Here is a 22,407-nt window from a genome sequence, read left to right as displayed (position 1 = left end):
AGTTCTGTAACCTCACCACTAGATGCCACTAAATCCCACACACTGGACCTTTAAAAAGGAAAAAAAAAACCTTCAGCCAATGACAACAAAACACAAGGGTTAATAATAAAGCAATTTATTTGCCAAATAAGAATGCCTATACAGTATATACAGTACGTACGACAGTCTGAATACTACCAGGAAAATGCTTGGCAAAACAAAAGTAGATGGACTCCCAGACTGCATTAAAAGTGAACAATCATAATTGTATTCGGTAACACACGCAATGATATAACGAGGGATTCCTGACCCCTCTGGGCAATTAAATATACACATTGCATTACCTATATAAAACAACAATAATCTGTACACCGTTGTATGTAAAATACGATTGCACAACCCAACAAGTCCCACAAAATGTCTATATTTGAATTCAAGCAAGGCCTTGCCGCTTAATCTTGATAAAATAACATAAAATAATGAACTCTGTATTTTGGCAACTCCACTACCACTCGACAGACGTTTCATTCTCGCTGCTGAGGAGGAAAAGTTCTCCTGTGTCATTTTCCCTTGTTTACCAGTAAACACATGATAGTGGTTAATACACCGGCTGATGTTGAAGATCGGAAGACGTAACGGTATTTACACTGATGGATGAACACTTGGAGGTGCATGGCTTTCTTTACAGTGTGCGTTTAAATGGTGTGTGAGGTCAACGTGAAGGAGACCTCGTCACTCTTATTCAAAGTTTAGTCCGTCGGGGAGAACCTCTGAAACCAAAACCATACTCGGGTCCTCTCTCCTCTCCAGCACTGTAACACTCGGCCGTCTCCTCTTCAGCAAAGTTCCACATGGAGGTCGGCTTTACCTTCCCCTGCAGTCAGAGTTCACTCCTGTTCCTCCTCCTCCTCCTGGAGCTCCTCGATGGCGTCCATCTGAGTCCGGGAGCACACCTCGCTCATCGGGGCAGAGTCCTCGCCCTCCACCACCAGCTCATTGGACATCTCATTGCTTCTCTGTGGAGACGAAAGACAAGAAAGAAATCCTTACAAGTCCCTGAGAAACAGAGAACTGGCACTGCGACAAACTGCAGCTGAGACTAATCGGAGGAGCACAGTTTAACAGGTTGAGGTCCTGTTTATACGACAACGATTTCAACTGAAAACGGTAAACTTTAGTTGCATTTTGGCCAATCGTTAACACGACAGCAGCGTTTTGGGTGCCTGAAAACGCAACATTTTGAAAACGGGTTCCAGAGTGCAATTTTTTGGAAACGGCAGCATCTCCATTGTCATGTAAACTTGCAAATGCAGTTCCTCTGAAAACGGAGACTTTTCACACATGCACATTACGGTTCCAGTCACTAGGCATGCGCGAGAAAGTCGACTGTCACAACAACAATGCTGAGCTCTGTTTGTGCACCCTGTTGATTTGAAGTGTAGATCTGTTACTGTAGCAACTCCACCTCGCCGTCCGTCCAGACAAAGTTATCTGTGCGTGCTTTCGCCATTGTGTCTTCTTTGTTTCGGTTTGTAATCACCGCGTTGTAGAGGAAGGTGCTTCAGCGCAGGCGCATGGCGTCATGCCGTAGTGTTGCTTTGCAAATTTACACTGCCACCCATTGGCCTGGCGTGCATAATACAGCATTTCCAGTAGATTTTGCGGCTCTGTGTGAACGGGGATCGTTTCAATAACGTCGTCATAAACGCAGAAGTTTTTTAAAACGCAAAGGACAGAATTTTCCGTTTTTAGAAAAAAACGTTGTCGTCTAAACAGGGCCTGAGTGATTCAGTCGTCAAATGTACAAGGAAGTATATACACAGAGTCTCCTGGTCACAATAACCTCATTAGGTTACGCTTCTGCTTATCAGCACTAATTACAAACTGGAAACATAAATTGGGATATTTAAAAGACTTGGATGTGATTACGATAAACTTAAAACTGGGAAATTAATAATATGCACTCAGAGTAAATTAAGAAGGGTTCTTATGGAGAAGTTTAAAAAATAAATCCAAATAATTACTCTGGCTGTTTTTCTAGTAGGAGCATATGCTGCAATACACTGTACTCAGAACTCCTCTGACTAGTGACTGTATATAAAGATGGACAATGTGTCTCCACTTCCTCCTATTGTACAAGAATGAAGCCAGAATATTCTGGATACAGCTGCTGATTTCGTGTGCTGGTGACGTCATTTGGAGCCGAAGTCTGCGCAGTCATGATCTTCATGGTATCAAGTTCCCACCCATACACCCGCCCGAACAATCGTGAGCAGCGCCATTGATCACACAAATTGGCACAAACAGCTGTTAATTATATCAAACCCACTTTTCATAGGAAGGAACACTTGAACATACCTAAGTGTGACAAGAACTACCTAAATCTTTGGGAAAAATTTGACATTTGAACTTTATGTCTAGCCTATGTCCCATCTGCTAACCGAGGCAGTGGCGTTTATGACCCATACTGAAGCCAGCCACCAGGGGGCGATCCGAGATGTTTTAACTTTACTGTCATGTCGTCCATCTTCATTATACGGTCTATACCACCGACAGTACAAGTGCAATGGAACTGTCATTTAAGTCAGAATTCAAAGTCTTTAAGTTTGGAAGATCCATCGAGCCCAAGTTCTTTGTCATATGCTGCTTTCCAATTACGTCAGAGGTCGGAGCTGGGAATAACGTCACACCTGAGTTGACCACGTTCCAGTACAACAAGTCGGAAACCCAAGATGTTGTTAGCAATACTAGTTCTAGCCAGGTTAGCCACTGTTAGCCACTGCCATCAGATTTCGGTGATTTGTGCTCAACAGAAGTCTTTGCAAACGTGTATCTCATGCAACACCTGTTTACACAATTCTGAGCTGCTGAACAGTTGACTTATTTTATACGCTGTTTCTCGCTCTTGCTTCTATGTTCACGGCACTGTGGTAACAGGTCCTCTGTAGATGCTTGTGAACCTCATAACCTCACCACACAGACAAAAGTTTGCTGCTGGTGTCTATGCTGTCCTGAGCAGCTGCACTGGGACCTATTTAGAAGTTGGGAATACCAAAAGGGATTATCGACTCCCGACTTGCAATGGACTGCAGGGACAGAAACGTGTGACTTTTCAGACCCAAAATGGAGTATACATGTAGCATTATGTGCCAATCTCTCTTCAACTACGGAGGAATATGTGTCAAATACAACAAACGTGTATGAGTTAAGATAGGAAGTCATAAATAAAAGGTTTTAGAGGTCTTTTTTCTTGCACATATTCATGATGGATTAGTTTCTGTTACATTTCTATTCACACGAAACAGGATGAGCATAATACATGAGGGATGTGCCTCGTTAAAACCGGTTGCTCGTGGAATTTGCAGAAAGTACCGAGTAAGATGTGTACACTCTTGTTTGCAACATCCTCAACCCAGGTGTGCTCACCTGTTGGCGATAAACATAGCACGCTGCTATGGCAACCATTGTTGACTCTCCTATGAAGCCAGCCAGGAGGGATCCAACTCCAAGTGTGGCCCCGTGAACCCTGAAATACAAAGGATTATAAATACATGATTATTTTAGAAGTGTGGAAGTGCATCCTCCTGTTTGATCTATTCAGGAATAAAAAGGAAAAATATAAAAAAGCAAGTATTTTACCAGAAACAACACACAATACTGCATGAAATAACACAGCAAGCCTGAGTCACAGTGCTGACCTTTGTGACCCTGACACTGTTCTCTGAAGTGTTGACTTACCCCATATAAGGCAGCACAACTAGACTGGTGATGAGGACAATGATGCGTAGAACCGAGCTGGGGGCCAGCACAAAGGTCTTTTTCAGGGTCATGAGCCATCCAGTCAAATGAGCCCGAACAGTCACTGCAAACACACACACACACACAAAGTGGAAACATCACCCCACTGGTCCGTGTTACGCCCCGGCTAAAGCCGCAGCAGGAAGGAAAATGCAGCTGGACTCTGATGCTGAAAAACATCTGAAATCAAGTGTCTTACCTGGCAGGGGAAAAAAGGAGAAAATTCGGAGCGGGACCACACACAGCTCAGCGAAAGCGTACTCCACTCCAATGACATCAACCAGGATCCTCTCTGATATATGAGGAGTCCAAAACACCACAAAGCAAAGCTGGACACAAAACGGACAAAAGCAAATTAATTTTTGCGTTCGCTGCACCACAAAAGAGTTGCCCGGCACGCCTCATTAGATTTCATTAGTTCATTAACTCAAGGGGTTTCGGATTGAATGTGGGCCTTTGAAGCTCACATAAAACAAGCGAGTGAGCAAACACATGACAGACAATGTTATTGTTTCTGGAAGCAGTTGCCGAGGCACGTGCAACATTACCGATGCATCTCAGAGCTATTACTGTATTAAAAGCAAGTTAGTGAGTGTTAAGCATTAGTATGAACCCGACTGATCTGAGCATGAATAAAACATCAGTTTGTTTAAAATTGTATTAAGATAGTTTCTCTGCACTCCAAACTTAGAACGAGCACCAGGAGGCCTGGAGACCCATAAAAGGTGTTTCTGTTATTCAAAGCAAACGCAAATCTCGCTCTGATGCAAAAATGCAACCTACCCTTAAAACCTCCAGACTTTACAGCAGTCCCCACTTGCTTGTACCTCCTTCTTAGTTGGTCAGTGGAGCTTCCTGTATGCGGTCAATAAACCTAATCTCATCTCTGTCTTGGCTGTCCAGTCACATATCATACACACAAGCCCACTGACACCTGGATACATCCAAAAACAATCCTGCTAATCCAGCTGTGCTTTCCACCAATCATCCTTTCTGCTCATGCATATAAGCGAGGAGGTGAGACAGGTTCTCTAATTTCCAACAAATGGAAATTCACCCTCATTTGAATACCATGCAATCAGCTGTGATCAACATCGCTTTTTTAATTTCCTGTCCATCAGACATTTGTGCAGTTTTGTTGATGAGTTGGACATGTTGCCATCTTCCCTCTCTAAACACAAGCTTTGAGTACAAGCCCAGGTTACCCCGTTGTTGGGAAAAAAAAAAAAAAAAGGATCCTGAACACTAGAGTTGGTCCGAAACTGATAAAAATATCAGAAAGGCCTCCAATACTGCCCAAAATGCTGAACACAAGTCTACGCACCAATCTGATACCATGTCATTTTTGACAAACTTTAAAGCAGGGTCACAATCAGATAAAACCACAGTTTTTCTAGAAATCAATTCTTCTTTGTGACTCTAAAAAAGTGGCCTACACAGCAACTTGTGTATTTGAATAGGGAAGAAAAACTGATTTCTGGTAAACTGAGTAATGTTAACTGTGAGCAATATGTCAGCAATTTGGCAATAGTTTTATATTGGATACAAGTATGTATTTACTTACTTTTGCAAAGGCTTTAATCTGAGCAATGCCATACAACAATGATAGCAATCATTTCACATCCATACAGAGTTTGAAGTATATAGCTTTTTTCCAAACACAACGGTATCGGATCGGCACTCGGTATTGGCAGATAATTAGGTTCAGGTATCAGAATTGGTGTCAAGGAGGAAAAATGGTGTCTGTCTCAGATTTTCTCCATCAACATAATCTGTGATTCAGATCAAAATGGTTTCCACTTGTACTGCTGTCAGTGATAGAATGCTGAGGTCTCATCTTGCTAAACCTGTTGGCAGTCTCAGACACTGAACCGCCAAATCATCCTGTCCACCCTATCAGGGCTGCTTCCTTCAAGTCACAGTTTGAAATCATCAGTCAGAGACCTCTCAGTTAAAGGGATAGTGCACCCAGAAATGAAAATTCAGCCATCATCTACTCACCCATATGCCGACGGAGGCCCTGGTGAAGTTTTAGAGTCCTCACATCCCTTGCGGACATCGGCGGGGGGAGCTGCTAGCACACCTAATGGCTGACGGCGCCCCAGACTAACATCCAAGAACACAAAATTGAAACCACAAAATATCTCCAACATACTCATCTGTAGTGATCCAAGTGTCCTGCAGCCGCGACATAAAAAGTTGTTTCGAAAAACGTCATATGAACTCTGTTTTTAGCCTCATTGTAGCCTGTAGCTCTGACTGCTTCTCTGTGCTCCGCGCTCACATGTGCGCACTCAGGGTGATCGGTGATGCATGGTCTCTGAAGAGCAGCAGTCTCGTCAGTACTGATGTCCAGATTCTCAAGTGCAGGCATCACCAATTCCCAGTCTGAGCAGCAAAGACTTTCCTCATTGCTTTGCATTTGAAACAAGTATACCACCAGGTTTCCAGTGCTCGACTCCGGTATTCTGCGGCTGGCTGAGGCTCATGAGCTGCGGCGGCTGCTTCGTCCAGTAGCCTGAGTTCCGCGTCCGTATACTCAGGCTCAAACAAATACGGCTCAACAAAGAAATGCTGTTCCTCCTCAATTTCAAAGTCTTCAGACATGTTGGGCTGTCCTTTGCTAAAAGACCGTAGTGCAAATTATCTTTTAGCTACTGTGGTTACTATTGTCTCCCCCTGCGGCGCATGTGTCAAGTGATGTAAACACGGGTGAGCAAAGCTCATGCTTTCGCTGGTCTCGTGCAAGCACCAGAGTTCATATGACATTTTTCGAAACAACTTTTTTATGTCGCGGCTGCAGGACACTTGGACCACTACGGATGAGCATGTTGGAGATATTTTGTGGTTTCAATTTTGTGTTCTTGGACGTTAGTCTGGGGCGCCGTCAGCCATAAGGTGTGCTAGCCGCTGCCCCCGCCGATCTCCGCAAGGGATGTGAGGACTCTAAAACTTCACCTGAGCCTCCGTCGGCATATGGGTGAGTAGATAATGGCTAAATTTTCATTTTTGGGTGCACTATCTCTTTAAGCAGTTTTTTGTGTTTGTTTGGGTTTTTGTTGTCAGTCAATGTTCAGTGTACTTCTAGGGACGGGACAGATTCCCAGAATAAACTGCACTCCTCTGCTTTCATGCTGCAGACACAAACCCGGGGTAAGTCTTAGTGAAATGGAGGGTGCTGCTGGAGTAAGAAAGGCTCTGCCCGGCCAGACTCTGAGATAACCTTATCTTCTGCCTTCTGCTCAGAAGTGGTAAATTCACAGCTCACAGTGACTTAACAGATAGTTACTGACTTTTGTTTGATAACTAGTTTTGTAAAAAACATTGTTTCCTAACTGTTGTTAGCGTAGTTTGGTTGCATTCGCTCGGGCTAACTTTGCCTGTGTACGATCTTATAAAAGTCACTGTCACCGTGCATGTCCTGCCGAACCCTGTCAAACTCTTCAACTCTATACAGAGAAAAGGGACGAATCTGGTTTGACTGACACAATTCTGAGTTGGGTACATCCCTACACCCCATTTGAACTAGGCATCTCAAGTGCTGCACTACTCTTGAGTGAGTCCTAGCTCACAGGGCTCAGTTCTCATGGGGATTGTTCAAAGTGGTGCTAAGGAAAGATGTCAAACATCACTTCTTCCCCACTGGGGTACCTCAAGGATCAGTGCTTGGTCCCCTTGTCCCCTCAATACATAGCCCCTCTCTTGGTCCAATTATCCACTCACTAGGTTTTTCCTACTATTGCTATGGAGTCAAAGTGCAACTTGTCACACTCTTAAAACCACACCCATAGAAGGGGAAAATAACCAGCGCCACAATATGCAACCAAGGGCTGAAACGCTAACGAAATGCCTGTAGCTAGCTAAAACATTAGATTTCAGCATGTCAAAGGATTATTTTAGCACCCTATATCTACCAGAGAGGTAGCATATATGCACACTGTCTCTATGCTGATGACACTCCTGTTGTTCCCAGCCAGTCTTTCAGCACAACATAAGCATCCACCTCAGCTCCACCTCACTCTCTCCAACAAAGGCTGCAAGAAATCTGGACATCCGTTTGACGCCAGCTAACTTTCACAAACTTTCAGTCCTATATGAATATGCCGCTCAATGCAACTCAATTCAGTCAGCAGAACCCCTTCTTCTCTTCAAACAATCGCTTCAAGACATGGAGTATTGCATTACTTATTCTCTGAGGCTTTTCCTTGATCAAATGTGGCTTGGATTTGACATCATTTGTACGTCCCTTTGGACAAAAGAGTCTGCAAATGGATAAATGTAAAATTATTTTATGTTGCTGAGATTACTTTACGGTAAGAGAAACTAAGGGGAGGAGAAAGACTAACACAGCACAAGATGAAAGCACTACTACAATATTTTGAGTCCACTGAAAGAATAATCACCCAGAGTAATTTCAACATTTCGCCATCTCACCCTTTTTAAAGAACTACACATGTAGTAGGAAATGATGTGCCTTTGATGTGGTTTTGTGGGTTTAGATCCGTAGCCCAAAATATAGTACTAGATTACTTGTAACTGATGATTTCATTTGGTATTGCCTTACCATCTATCATTATTTTAGTAAGATTGAGGCACATAATAACTAATTTGTTTGGCTCAAGCGAAACCGCCGTCTCCCCTGACTCAGCTGTGGTTTCTCTAAACAAGGTGAGACATCCACACTCATTGCCTCGACATCCTAAACACAGTCTGCTTTCATAAGATGAAATTATTTTGTTACAGAACATTACTCAGCTTCTTTCTCAAATACACCTCGTCTGCCTCCTCTGCTCTTTTTCATTCTGTTGGATTTCTTCTGTGTGTAATCAGAACAAGCCCTGGCATGCGGGCTGTCAGCTTGTGTTTTCAACGCTGCTACAGGACATACCTATCTGCTTGTTTTGCTGTGTCGAGCACACGCAAGCTCACGTATATGTGTACAGCTCTGGTATTCCACATCTGGAGTGCCACCCTCATCCTCCTCCCCCGCCTACTATAAGACCCACAAACTTCCTGTTTTTCTTATACGGGCTGTTACGACAACTATCTGGGTCAAAGGCTGCTTTTGACTTGACACAGATTCACTTAACAAATATTATGAGAGAACTTGGATCATACAGTGTACATGCAGGTCTGCTGGCATACTAAACAGTATGCTGAAAAACAAAAACACAAAGCAGCAGCGTACATGGTGTGACTACAGCACTCATTACTTAGAAGATATAATACACCTGCGAGCGGCTTTTGGAATGTGTTAACTGATATATTTTACGTGAATGCCTATTTTAATACGCTCTTAAAGCTTGAGTGGGAGTGTTTAGGGGGAAACAAAAGCCCCTTAGCCTCTTCACAAATTCCACCCTAATGTGTCTCTCTCTGCAACCTGAAACCGCGACAGGACGGCAAAGGAAAAGTACATTCAGTACGCCTGCAACTAAAGCTTTAAGCCCCCATCACTTTGTACATTAGCGTACAGCTGTACCATCATAATTAACTCGAACGTGGGACCTTTTTTTAGAACCCCCACGTTCTGTCAGAGTTTCTGAGGAAGCAGTCAGGTTCAGAGCTTGTATAGTGGGAAACCTTTGATGGAATTGCCTTTAGCAAGCTTTGCAAAAACTATGTCAGACATGTTTCGGCACAACACTGAACTGGTTGTGTCAGTGCTCAGCTGAACCCTGACCTACTCTCACTTATATTACAATCTGTGGTATGATGGGATTAGAAAAAGATAAACAAAGCAGAGGTGTTGTGTTTTGGGGAAAATGTTCTGCCTGTTGGTGATGGGTTTTTTTTACCTTATTATCAGCATGTACAGAAATAGAATTACAACCCCCACCCTAAAAAAGCCATAATATTTGCTAAAAAAACATCTGCTTAAAAACGCTGTATGCTGTATAATCAGGCATTTTTAAATGAATTTCTTAAAGAAAAATGACTTGCTTTGGATATGAGGTTGTTGTAGGACACCTTGGTAGGGCAACTGACACCTAACACCTACTGTAGGGGAGGTCAAGTCTCAATGAAGGACACCTTAGACTGTAAACAAATACACTGCAAGTGTAGGAAAGCCTATTATGAAATGAATACTGGAACTTCATGTTAGCTGTATCACCTTCCAGCTTGGGTCTACATGTTTAAATAGCACCATCTAAATTAGAGCAATGCCTGAAACAAATAATTTCAGCAAACGTAATAAGTGCTGCAACTTTTAAATTAATTGTTTAGCCTACAAAATGTCAGAAAACAGTCAAAAACGCCGCTTACAATTTCTTCAAAGATATTCAATTTAATTTTTGGTGATGTAACAAAGAGTAAACCTGCAAATCTTCACATCTGTGAAGCTGGAGGCCAAAAAAGTTGGCAGTTTTATTTAATAATAGACCTTTTTTCCCCACAGCTGACAATTTGATTTGTCATAGGAGAAGAAGCACAGGTGAAATTGATAACATTAATGATGGCTCAGTTCCAGTTAGTGTCACTGTAGCTATTCCAGTGAGCAAGCACAATGTCAAAGCCTCCCATCTGTGACAGTGGTTCGCAGTCTTTTTTGTGTTAAGGACCCCTCAAATGATACACAATAGCTCAAGGAGTCCCATTTGATTTTGCTTCAGGGACCTCCATCTGAAAGATTCTGGTCATTAGATATGATTAAGACCAGAAATCTACAGTAGTCAACTACAGCTTATGAGGCAACTGTGGAGGAACTGAAACCTATGATCACAGTAGTCGCTCTTATGACTCCTACTCACAGTGCACATCTATAGTGAACTAAAAAGCAAAAATAAACTATTCCCTATTTTTTCTATGATCCCCCTGGTTGAGAACCACTGAACTAGAAAAATCAAACCGTCATCAAAATTGTTGCTGATTCATTTTATGTCAATTGGCCTATAGTTTCATCACCAACCTCCTTTTTTTCCTTCAAAAATTCCAGCCAGACATTCAGCATTGTTTTCCACACAGCCCACAAAAACAAACTGTTGACCACACCTTCTTTCTGAGCTAACTCGTACCACATTCTGAGGGTTAAAAAAGTGCATGAATAAGAAGAAAAACAAAGATTCATCCTTGTCTTACCGTAAGTGATAGAGCCAGACAGCAGAATGTAAACTTTTTAATATGTGACTTGGTGACGGGGGTGCCAGCATTCAGCTTGTTGCTGGGATTGTTCTGTTGGTAAGAGAGCAACATTAGTGCCATAAAGAAACCCATCTGTGATCAACTGTTAGCAGTGCAGCACACATTAGTCGGGGGAGTCTGAATTACCTTGTCAAATGCAGGGTACACTGCTCTCAGTTCGGTTAACCAACCGTAGGGCATGTGACCCACAGGGTATGTGGCTGTGAGGACAGCCACAGCCTGGAATGACAAAGACACAGCAGCTATAAGTCATCGGCACACCACCACTTTAATGTTGAAAATACCGCACGCGGCACACACAGCTAAATTAATGGCAGGTGTCTAACAATAGCAGACATGAAAGCAACATGTGTGTCTCTCACTTTCCCAGCGGCGTGTGGTTTTTCACAAGTTTACGATTGGATAACAGCCTTGAGCTCGTCATTGTGCCCCAAACAACAACGGGCAGTGTGAGGCTTTACGCAGGGACAGTAGGGCCATGTAGGAATGTTTTCACTCAGTGTAATCATGCCCTGAGTTCCACATGTACATGGTGAATCACCCAAACCACTGGCAGCCAGTGTTGTCAATGATTTCCAGTTCATTCTGGTAAACAGCTTTGTATTGTCTCTAGTAGTTAGGGTCTCTGTAAGCCAGAAAGCTCCAGCAGGAGTTTGCTAGCATCTGGCTTTTCATCTGCAATAACTTGAGGGAAAAATTAGTCCACTGGCTTCACAAAGCTGTAAAGTCTCTCTTACTGGCACTCGGAAAATAGCCTATAATTATACAAGCATTATTATTAAGTGATTTTTGGCAGCTTTATTAATAACATCCAGATTAAATGTAAAAAAAACAAACTTTAGTTCTTTTTAATCAGGCATGACTGTTAGTTAGTATACATAAAAGACAGGAAAATGCTTTCTAAATAAACAGTACTGGTGGATTTAAATTCCTGATACACCCACCTCTGTGGCATCAGAGGTCCCCTTGAGGTCGCGAGACACAAAAAGGTTGACGATGGGTCGGCTGATACGCTGAGTGGCCAGGATGAGGGCCAGAGGCCACCAGAAACTCAGCATCTTTTTGATAGTGGCATCGCCCTGCAGGGATCAATACATTGCTTAATTCCTTATTTTATTACTACAATTTTCAACTAATTCCTCTGGCTCTTTTAGTGCAGGTAAAACGTCCATATCTCTAATGTATTTCTGTCATATTTGTCTTTTTTCCTCACCAAAGACTAAAGGGTTTAACAATAAAGAGGCAGCACTTACGCCCACATCAAGTCCACTGGAGTCTGGGATGTTGTCGTGAATGTTACAGTAGTAACCCAGACCCACTATGCTGAAACGGACCAAGGCACCCATATACAGGGAAAGGATCGGGATGAGTAAAGGCTCCACACATTCTAGGTTACTGTGGAGGAGAATGGCCACGAACACAATCTGCGGGACAGAACAGCGGCAATTCAACTCCAATGATCATTGACTACAAAACTCTTCCATAGTCGCCTTCTGCGTTACATTACAAAGAAAGGAATGGATCTCATTACCTGGGCCACAACATCAGAGATTGAGGCTGAGCCGACTATGACGCTGTACTTGTGCTTGAGAAGTATCCCTGCATGAATCCATGCCTTCAGAACAGAACAATGGACAGAGATGTTATCCTCAGACACCAAGCTTTAAACTAAAAACAAAAGCTCTATTTTGGCCGTTTCCTCAACCACAAGCTGGATGGCTGGCTATATATGAAAAGAAGTGAATACACTATCACTTGTCACCAGCATGGACAGAGGATTAAAAACCAGCTATTTATAGGTCAGGTGTGTTTAAATCCATGCTTGCATGATAAAACGTCAGACTTCTCATGTAGAATAATTCTCACCATCCTCACCACTCACCATCGCATCCAACAAAGGGAATGCAGCCAGGTATAAGAAGGCCTTTCTTGTCTTGTGCCCCACAGACTCATCCACATGGTGGAGCTTATTAATGATGTAATATCCTAAATCTGTGTAAGCTACAGAAACAAAGAGGAAACAACGGGTGAGTGGAGGTTAAGGAGATCGTCTCTACCCGTTGTTTTGAGCTGAAAGAAAGCTGTCACAGGTCGCCACACAATAATGAAACTTCAGGTTTGCCACAAATACTCCAAAACTCCACTTTTACAGGATGCGGTTTAAGCTCAGCATGTCATCACATGTGCACAAACAACCCTTTAAACACACACCTATCAAGATGTGAAGGATGAACGCGATGACCCCGGCCGTCACCATGCAGAACACAGCCTTCCTCCGGTCCCTCTTGCTGTTGACAAACACCAAACCTACATTCTTGAAGTCGCTCATGGGCCCGGTGAAGAATTTCATCAGGGAGTAGGCCAGGCCATAGCTGGCCAACATTTCCACTGCATCCTGTTTGACTGTGGCTATGCCCCTGTTGAGGGCCTGGGAGAGATATTACAGAGTGGGTGCAAGGGAGAGGTGACAGGGGAATGAGACAGCACATGGGGAAGGAGGGGAGGGTGGGGGGGGAGAAGTTCAGTATGGCAGCGTGACCAGCCCACATGACCATGACTTAGCCTAACTTTATCTCTGACCAAATGGTGCTGCATTAAAACTGAATGCCTGCATGTGCTTTGCAGACACAATAAAAAAAAGAGACCTTTGACTGAGTGCAAAGCAGAAGTCTGAACAGGAAACACCTACAACTCTTTATCCCTGAATTATTTCCATTCACAAGTACTACTCCAGCTGCCCTTCTCCTTTTGCAGGACTGTGTGCTATTTATACCGGCTAACAGAGACATTACATAAGCTTAATCCCAACATCTCCCGGCTACAATGTGTTTTTTTCTTGTACTCTCTCACACTATCTGCTCGGGGTCTCTGTGGAGAGGGCAGCCAGCAGATCATATATGGCTGAGAAAAGAAGAGGAAATGGCCAAAGCAGGAAACATGACACTGGGTTTAATGTGTGCACATGATCCGCCATGATCCCAAAACAGGCCCTCAGTCAGATGTACTGATTAATCAAATGTCAAACAAATCACAGGCAGGTATGTGAGCTGCTTGTCCTGTTCAGACTGGGTGATACATAAAAACCCGCAGTGGCTCATTTGGTGACAGAAGTGACATTTCTCAGAATAAACAAGGGCCTCCTTCTGTCTCTGCTCCTCCTAAATAATGTATATAAAACCTAATGGGTGTCTTCACAGTGCCTCTCAGCCTGCCAGCTAAGCTAGCTATAGCTACAAACACAAGCCAGCCGTGTTTAACGGGGAAATTTCCCGGTGTCCGTGTTGGACAAACGGTGTGTGTGTGTGTGTGTGTTAAAAAAATGACCGCTGTGCAACAGCAGTGTTTGACACACTGAGACATAATTCCCACAGCGAGGGAAAGGAAACCGTTAATAACCCTTAGCCGCTGCTAGCAAACAGGCACCGCTACAGTTACTGGGCGAAAAACAACGGTTAGCAAAACACAAACGTTACCTGTTCCCCGAGGTCGATGGCAACATTGGTGATAGCCAAAGGCACCAGAAAGCGGATGAGAGGCCAGTAAGGACTGAGAGATGGAAACTCCACCATAGTACAAGCCGGGATGAGAGAGCGAGGGGCATCTGCCTCGGTCTTGATTGATTGAAGAGAAAATCAAAGATGAGCAGGCTTCAGGAGGCAGTCACAGCACCTGTGGGTGTTCCTAGCGAGAGAAGGGGAGGTTAAGTGGGGCAGCGGCAGGAGCCGGGGCACTCCTGTGGCGGCGGCGGCGGCAGCAGCGCTTCACAATGCTTCGATGCTGCTGAGCGGAGGCGAAGGTCAACGGAAATTTCAGACCGGCGCATCTTCCTCGCGAATCATCATCAAGGGGGTGGGGGGAGACGCAAGGTGACATCAAACACAGCGCCGGATTGGAGCGAAGGAGGCGTCCCGCGGTATCTCACGATGAAATATCTGTGGATGAAAACGATAATCCGACACTGGTCTGGATTAGTTATCTCGCTCCGCATTAGACTGCGCCTGTGCCGCTTGTTGTCGACCCTCCCCGAGGCTGGAACACACTGCTGCCCGCACGTGGGCCAGGCATCCCGGCCGTGACATCATCAGCAAGTCTAAACCTGGCTTTTATTATTACTGCCTGAACACACAGCACCGCATAATGTGTGTTTACATTGCAGCAGCCACACAGAAACACTGTTGTTCTGATTGGGTACTGCTTCAGATGGTGAATAAACATATATTTTTTATTATTTCTGTTTGTACAAGACACCAAAATTTTGTTAAAATTTAACTTGACTCTGGAGCAAAGTCTGAATAAAACAGCGCACAGCTGGATTTACATGGTGACAATCCCCCATACACTTAAAAGTTATAACATACCACCACATAAAATGATAGTTTGGTCCCAAAGAAGTCTTAAACTTTTTTAATGTTTACACTGTTCCCTGCTTTGGGGACAGAAATATGTCAGATAAACAAATCAACCCTGGTAGCAATATCTAGTGAAACACTGACCCCTGGTGGACAGAGCAAAAGAAATGAAATGAGTCTACTTTTTATGTTGGTGATTTTTTTTAATGATGTTTTTTTTTTATTAAAGCAGGAGTTATGTGATCAGACCTTTTAGTTTTTCTTAAAACTGGCTGCTGCATTCTGAATAAACTGGGGTTTATTTAATGTCTGCTTTGTCAGACCAGCAAAAAGTGCATTGCCGTAATATAGCCAACTGGAAATAAAAGTGTGAACCACCTTTTCAGAGTCTAACATGACAAACAAGAAGAATAACCCTGTAATCTCTTTAACTGAGTTATGTGTTGTTATTTTGCCTAATCATGTTGCACAGGAAGAGAGCAGGGTTGGTTGGGTCATTTTTCTATCGACATGAGATCATCCATTACTCACAGACCACTTTACCAGTAATTAGAATAATCTGATCCCAGAACAGATAGAGGTGTCAGCTAACAATTTATAAAGCTTTTTTAGAGCCCAACCCAAAAGGTGAAAGACTTCAAAGCATCCACCCACTTACTTGGGCTGACAACAGCAAAGCTTGGGAAGAAGACACAGGGAAAGAACTATAGTGCAGATCTGGACAGTATAGCCTGCATTCATACCTCATCCCTCTGTATCATCCTTCTCAACTGGAAATCAAGAAAGTCTCCCTCATTTATACAACAGATCATAGAGATGATGATCACTCTTAAATTAGAAAAGGTAAAAACAATATTCACTAGGAGAGTCTCAGACAAAGTTTTACACAACCCGGTCCCCTTTTGTAAGATACATAGGAACCCTGTCCTTCACTTGAGTTAAACCTTCATATCACAATATACTGGTGTCCCCTTAACTACTATATCTATAGCGTTAAGACATTAAAGAAGGGAGTATACAATCTGACCACTTTGTAAAGTTGCATCTTGCACACTTTGGTTGTTTTGTTCTGTATATCGGTTTGTCTGTTTGTATTAACATGTACAGTCTATTCACTAGTCTTTGCTAGACTGTGAAAACAGAAGACTTAAACTTTGCTATTTTAATGTACATGTAGCCTATATATGTCGACCTTGGAAGGGATTGGGGGGAGGTTAATATGTGGTGTTCTAAATTTGAACACCATATATTTACAATGTGACTTGTTTACCCATTTATTGGAGAAAAAGATGACATTTGTAAAATTTAGCTATTATATTTTTGTTACTAAGTTACTTGAGGTATTGAGGTATGGAATTTGTTAGTCTCCTGAGTCTTTATTTCAGTGGCACCTGTCAGCTCGATGTGGTTATAGACTATATGTGGCCTATAAGTTTATGTGGTCTATTGAGTTGGTTTAGGTTAGAAAGGAAGAAAAAAAACTAAATTACAACTTTAAAGTTAAAAAAGTTCAATTTGAACTTGAGCTCTACACATTCAAAATATGTTCAGGGGTTAAAATATGGGCCTGTATGAAGTTCATGCAGTAAACATTCACTCAGTGACTTCACATCGGGTATTATTCAATCAAGAAAAGTATTTGTCTTGTTTTTGTTGATTTGTAACAAGGTAGGAACTGTAAACTAAAAAGGGTGGCATGGTGGTGCAGTGGTTAGCATTGTCGCCTTACAGCAAGAGGGTTCCTGGTTCGAACCCAGGGTGGGGGAGCCCTTTTGTGTGGAGCCTGCATGTCTCCCCATGTCAGCGTGGGTTTTCTCCAGGTACTCCAGCTTCCTCCCACATTCCAAAGACACGCACGTTAACTGATAACTCTAAATTGGCCGTAGGTGTGAATGTGAGTGTGAATGGTTGTCTGTCTCTATGTGTCAGCCCTGCGATAGTCTGGTGACCTGTCCAGGGTGTACCCTGCCTCTCGCCCCGTGTCAGCTGGGCTAGGCTCCAGCCCCCACCCCAAACAGACCCAACAGCCCCTGGGTCACTGTTCTGCCTGTCCCAGGGAGAGCAGCAACTTCTGATTCTGTTGCTCAAGGGAAAAACCAAATGCTGTTTCACTGGTCAGAAACTGGTTTGAGATTGGCTGTATAAATTTCAGGTTTATTTTTGACTTCAAAAACAGAAGTTTGACCAAAAGAATAAAAAATACAACTCTCTACGCAAGTTCAGCTCACTACAGTAGCTTATACTTACTAGCTGAAGTTTTGAACCTGAGAAGAATACTAGAAAATGCTCATTAATGTGAGAATCAAAATGCACATTATCATTCACACACAGAGATATGCTTCCATTGTCTGTTATTGTAAAATGTTACCATGCTACTGCTGTAAGAGCTGCGAGTAACGTCTGCAACCTAATTTTCAGTCAAAACACACAGTTGTTTGTGCGTCTGCTCGGTGCCTGAGGGAGCTCCAGCTTCTGTAGTGAGTTTAACAGTTGACACAGACAGCCTTTTACTAGCAGACATGCCTTTCCCCTGCAGCTGTAACTAAAGTCAGATGTTTACTAAAGAGCTACCTGCAAGCACAGTTTGTGTGTTAAATCCTACAGCTACAATATAATTCCTTTATAATGTCAGGTTTTCATCACAGCTACTGCTAACCGTTCACAGGGCTCTCGATCATACAGGACTTTGTGGTTTTCTTTTGAAAGTCGACCATGGACTTTCACAAGCATGGTTTTATGTCCAGAAGTGTGTTTAGTGCAACTGTGTGTATGAACACTCATTTTGTGGGAGTGATTTTGGATAACATAGCATGGAGTTGTGCTCAAGTATCCTCTTATGAATGTGTTTGAGTGTGTGTGCTGCAGCAGCCAGGACCCCAGATGAGTTAGTGTATGTATGTATCAGTAATATAAGTCATGTAATTCAGCAGACTGTTGTTTCTGCAGTTGATGTATGATGGTGACTTTGACTAAGATCATTGAAAGTGGCATGAACATGTTTATTTATTCATTTTTCACAACTTCGAAATCTGTGTTTACGAGTTTTCCAGATTATAAAACCCCTCCTGCAACATTTATTCTATTGCATGTGTGTTTTAAGGAGTCGGAAACTCTTTTTTCCATGTGTAGCAGATGTCTCTTATCACACTAATCTAAACACCCATTTGCTTTTAACATTTACGATAATGAAGACGTCTTGTGATTTTTACGGTGCTCTGACTCCAGGATGTCTACGCACATCTGGCTGTCAAACATTAAGCAGGCATAACATACATTCCAGTACTTGTATTGACAGCCAGAGATTAAATAGTTAGATGCAGGGAGTTGTTAAAGGGACAGTCCAGTTTCAGAGTGTTGGAGATATTAGAAGAGAGATGTCTGTCTTCTATAAAATATAATGGAACTAGATGTCACTCGACTTATGGTGTTCAAAGCACCAAAAAAAACCCAAACAATCTAGACTGATAAATAGCACGAATACAGGTAAAAGGAAAAATATATATCTTTAAATTTGGGGTGAACTGTCCCTTTAATGTTTCCTAAACTTTGACAATACTTTGCAAGAATTGGTTTCAGGAATTTCAAATAAAAACATGGTAGTACACATGAGTTGAATTTTCAAATAAATGTGCAGTGTAAAACAGTATGCTGCTGTGATGTCACACAAGACAGATTTATATTTCCAAATTGTTAATGAATGACAAATGTTGGCAAGGCAGCTTTACTGAAACAGAGACAATTAAAAGTGCTTTACACAGACAAAGAACACCATCAGAATTATATTAAAACCAGTAAGCAATAAAAACCAAAGTAAAATACATGAAGGCAGAGCAAATTTTGATTTTAAGAATAAGATGAAATGAAATAAAAGACATAAAATAAAATAAAAACACACATGTAACAGACCTTAAATACAGTTAAAGTGCTGAAACATGCTGCCCAAAAATGCAGCAAAGGAGATAAAAGTGCAGCAGATTGTCAAGTCAGTCAAAGGCACAGGAGAACAGCAGAGTTTTAAATGTTTAAGTTTTTAATGTAGGTTTTCAGGTGATACAACACGCCCTCTAGCGGCCAGTTGCTGCAGTGCGCTCGTAGACACAGATGAGCTGCGTTCAGGGAGTGGGATCCTCTACTTATCTTCCTTCCTGTGACAAACTTTTCCTACGTAAGTAAAAAATATTCAGCTTTAGCATCAAATAAAGCAGCTGATGCTGAGTCGTCACTGACGCAGTGTCGTACTGCATGTTAGTCACAAACTGCAGAGAGAGGGGAACTGATTAGTCAAAGAATGCTGAGACGTGGGTAAACAATCTGGAAGATATTTCCTTAAGCAGTATTCATTCGCCAGGTGTTCCTCCTTGTAGGTGATTTATGTTGCATCACATGTGCTGCTGCAGAACACCCTTTGCCAAATAACACAGACTACAACAACACATTCAGGAGGACTGACCCTCTGAATGTGATGGGTGCTCTTAAAACGTCTTGTTTTCTCATGCTGTGCTGAGCAGTGTCTGCTGGTACTCCTTTCATGCTGAATACAGCTGAGATAACACCTCTGCATGATTTCTGGATGAAACATTTTAATATACAGTAAATATTCTGATAGAAAAAAATGCTAGAATGGGACATCAATCGCGATACTTGCAGTAAAGTAAGGCAGTAAAGCAGTAAAGTGCAGACGGGTGACAAATTAAAAGGAAAACCAAGATGTTGGGCCAACATGTGCTGCCAGAACAGCTTCAGTGCACCGTGGCATTAATCCTACCGTTCTCTGAACTCTCCTGGAGGGATGAACACAATATTCTCAAAAGATATTCCCTCATTTGGTCAAATGGAGATGGTGGGGGAGAGTGCTGTCTAGCAAGTCGGTCCAAAATGGTCTCTCAAGTATACATTCCTTCTTGTAATGAGCTGTTTATGCTCTGTAACTCTACTTTAACATCCCTCTCTGTGTAACTGTCGATGGACTGTCTTTGCTGTCACGTCCTGCGTTGGCATTTTTCAGTCACCTGAGGAAGAGCTTCTGTTTTGAGCATCACAGTCATTAAATGCGAGCTGTCGACCACAGTTCTTGATCCTATTCACTGACGTCTTTCCCATAGATCTAATTGCAGATGTCACTTTAGCCACTGTTGCTATTGAAACACTAGTCAGGTGAGCAGCCATTGTGACGGAAGCTCCTTCTATCAATGAACCATCTTTCAAAGTCACTTAAATTTTTTCCTCTTGTCATCTTGACTATATGTATGCATATTTATATCAAATATAACATCAGTCAAAAGTTAGAGACAGCTTTTTGAAGTAAAGATGCAAATACAACATTACTGATGATAAAATATCAGGTATTTACAAAGGAAACAAAATAATTTTAAAGGTCCAGTGTGTAGGACTCTCTTCGTATCTTAGTCTCACCCACGGGAGATGTGAGCAAAGGTCACAAATCAAAAGTTCCATAGCATCAGTCTTAGCCTTCATCAGCCCCTTTGCGTCAAAAGCAAGAATTTTTAAATGTGAAACTGCATTATTCTGTGTTTTGATTGGTTTAGATCACCAATTCCATTTATTTTGGAGAGGAAGAGACCTCTGTGGACAATTTGGCTTCTGGTAAAAACCTCCTGAATGTCTGGATCTGAGAGGGAAGCTATGCCAATTAAAAAAAAAATTATGCAAAATAATTATGCATATTATTGTTGTGGTTTAAGACAGTCCAAAAATCTGAGTAAATGTGAACAACTCTCTTCCAATTCCAAAAGTTAGAGTGCTAAAACTCAAATTTGCGATGTCACAGGGTATAAAGTCTGGAGCTGCTCCACAGACTATAAACTGGGAAAGATGTTATAGATAAGACAAAGAGCACCCAGGAGAACATTCTAAATATATGGGTACATTTTCTGTTTCAGAACTGAGAACAATACAACAAAGCTCATCTGGGTGTAAAAAGAAAACAAAGATTCTGTGGGTCAGCAAAGTCAGGCTCTCATTTGTTGTCAATGGGGCAGCTCTGGATATTATACCCTATGACATCATAAGTTTGAAACTTCCTATTATGGTTTCTGGATTTGAGAGAGAGTAGCTCATGATCACAAATATTGACTGAACTTATCTTGAACATGGAAATAACATTCTGGGATTCTTCATTTACGTGGTGTTTCTGTTTAGTTAATCAGAGAAAAAAGGTGAGCACAGATTAGCAGGTGCTATAGACTAGCAAGCCATCTATGACATGCCAAACAGTATAGGAGAAACACTGATTTGTAACATGAAACTGCTTTATTCAGTGTTTTTACCAGTTTTAATCACCTGTTTGGTTTGTTTTGGAGAGGAAGAGACCGCTACGGAAAATTCAACTCCTCATGAACAATGAACACTGAAGGAATCCTAACCTGGAGAAGTTTCAGCTGATTGCAATCTGCAGTCCTCACCACTAGATGTCACTAAATCCCCCTAAATCTTTCACACTGGACCTTTAAGAAGGGTTACAAGAAGAGGTTATAGCATTTCTGATACAGTTATACTGCCATTACTGAAGTATACACAATTACCAATCAATCTAATCTTTTTTCTTTCAACTTCAGAGCTGTCTCATGATACCTGTTTGAATATAAAACAATGATTTTCTTTCTGCATCACATGTCACAAACTGCAAAGTTTTCTTTTTATCTATTTAGTATGTAATTTCTCTATTCTCTGTTCTGAAGCTATTCTTTATTTCATTTTGATGTTACAGGGTGGGATGATGGTGAGGGTGGGGTAAGGTGGTGATGAAATATCACCAGGGCAGGAGCAGGGTCTTGTCTTGCTGCGCCTGCACAGTGTAGAGGATGTAGTAAAAGCAATAAAAATTTGATCATAAGAGAGAACAGTTGGCTGGATTTCTACACGCAGAGGGTGCAGAATGAAATCAGAGCTGTTTGAAGTGGCTCTCTCTTTTAATTTGATCATCTGTGCACACACGAGTAGACAAATCAAAACAACAAAACAGAAAACAGGGAGTGTGTTGCTATAAATGCACTGCAGGTTGGGTTCTGTAGCTGATACAGGCTTTGTCAATAACGCCCGTTGTCACTGTCAATAATTAATGACGCAATTAGCTCTTGAGTAGTCTGACAGATCTGCCATGCTCTCACTGTTGACTGCT

General features: G+C 42.2%; 1 protein-coding gene across 1 annotated transcript; it reads right to left on the bottom strand.

The window, feature by feature from the left end:
- Nucleotides 1-99: 99 nt before the first annotated feature.
- On the bottom strand, nt 100-14,945 carry ankha (ANKH inorganic pyrophosphate transport regulator a). The gene is made up of 12 exons (XM_033639078.2): nt 14,394-14,945; nt 13,132-13,348; nt 12,803-12,921; nt 12,452-12,535; nt 12,174-12,344; nt 11,865-11,999; nt 11,047-11,139; nt 10,858-10,950; nt 3,977-4,106; nt 3,718-3,841; nt 3,406-3,505; nt 100-995 (listed from the first exon to the last, which is right to left on the bottom strand). The coding sequence occupies exons 1-12, from the start codon at nt 14,487-14,489 to the stop codon at nt 867-869; spliced, it is 1,491 nt and encodes a 496-aa protein (XP_033494969.1). The 5' UTR covers nt 14,490-14,945; the 3' UTR covers nt 100-866.
- Nucleotides 14,946-22,407: the final 7,462 nt, after the last annotated feature.

The sequence above is a fragment of the Epinephelus lanceolatus genome, chromosome 20 (assembly GCF_041903045.1).
Source record: "Epinephelus lanceolatus isolate andai-2023 chromosome 20, ASM4190304v1, whole genome shotgun sequence".
Lineage (NCBI taxonomy): Eukaryota > Metazoa > Chordata > Actinopteri > Perciformes > Serranidae > Epinephelus > Epinephelus lanceolatus.
This window is presented reverse-complemented; position numbering and strand designations above follow the sequence as displayed.

Bases quoted from the DNA above. Each gene is read 5' to 3' on its own strand.
- ankha (XM_033639078.2), bottom strand. From the start codon at position 14,489: ATGGTGGAGTTTCCATCTCTCAGTCCTTACTGGCCTCTCATCCGCTTT. The intron at 11,140-11,864 runs GTGGGTGTATCA...TTGTCATTCCAG, and splicing joins GGACCTCTGATGCCACAGAG to GCTGTGGCTGTCCTCACAGC. The intron at 3,842-3,976 runs GTAAGACACTTG...GTGTGTTTGCAG, and splicing joins CTCCTTTTTTCCCCTGCCAG to TGACTGTTCGGGCTCATTTG.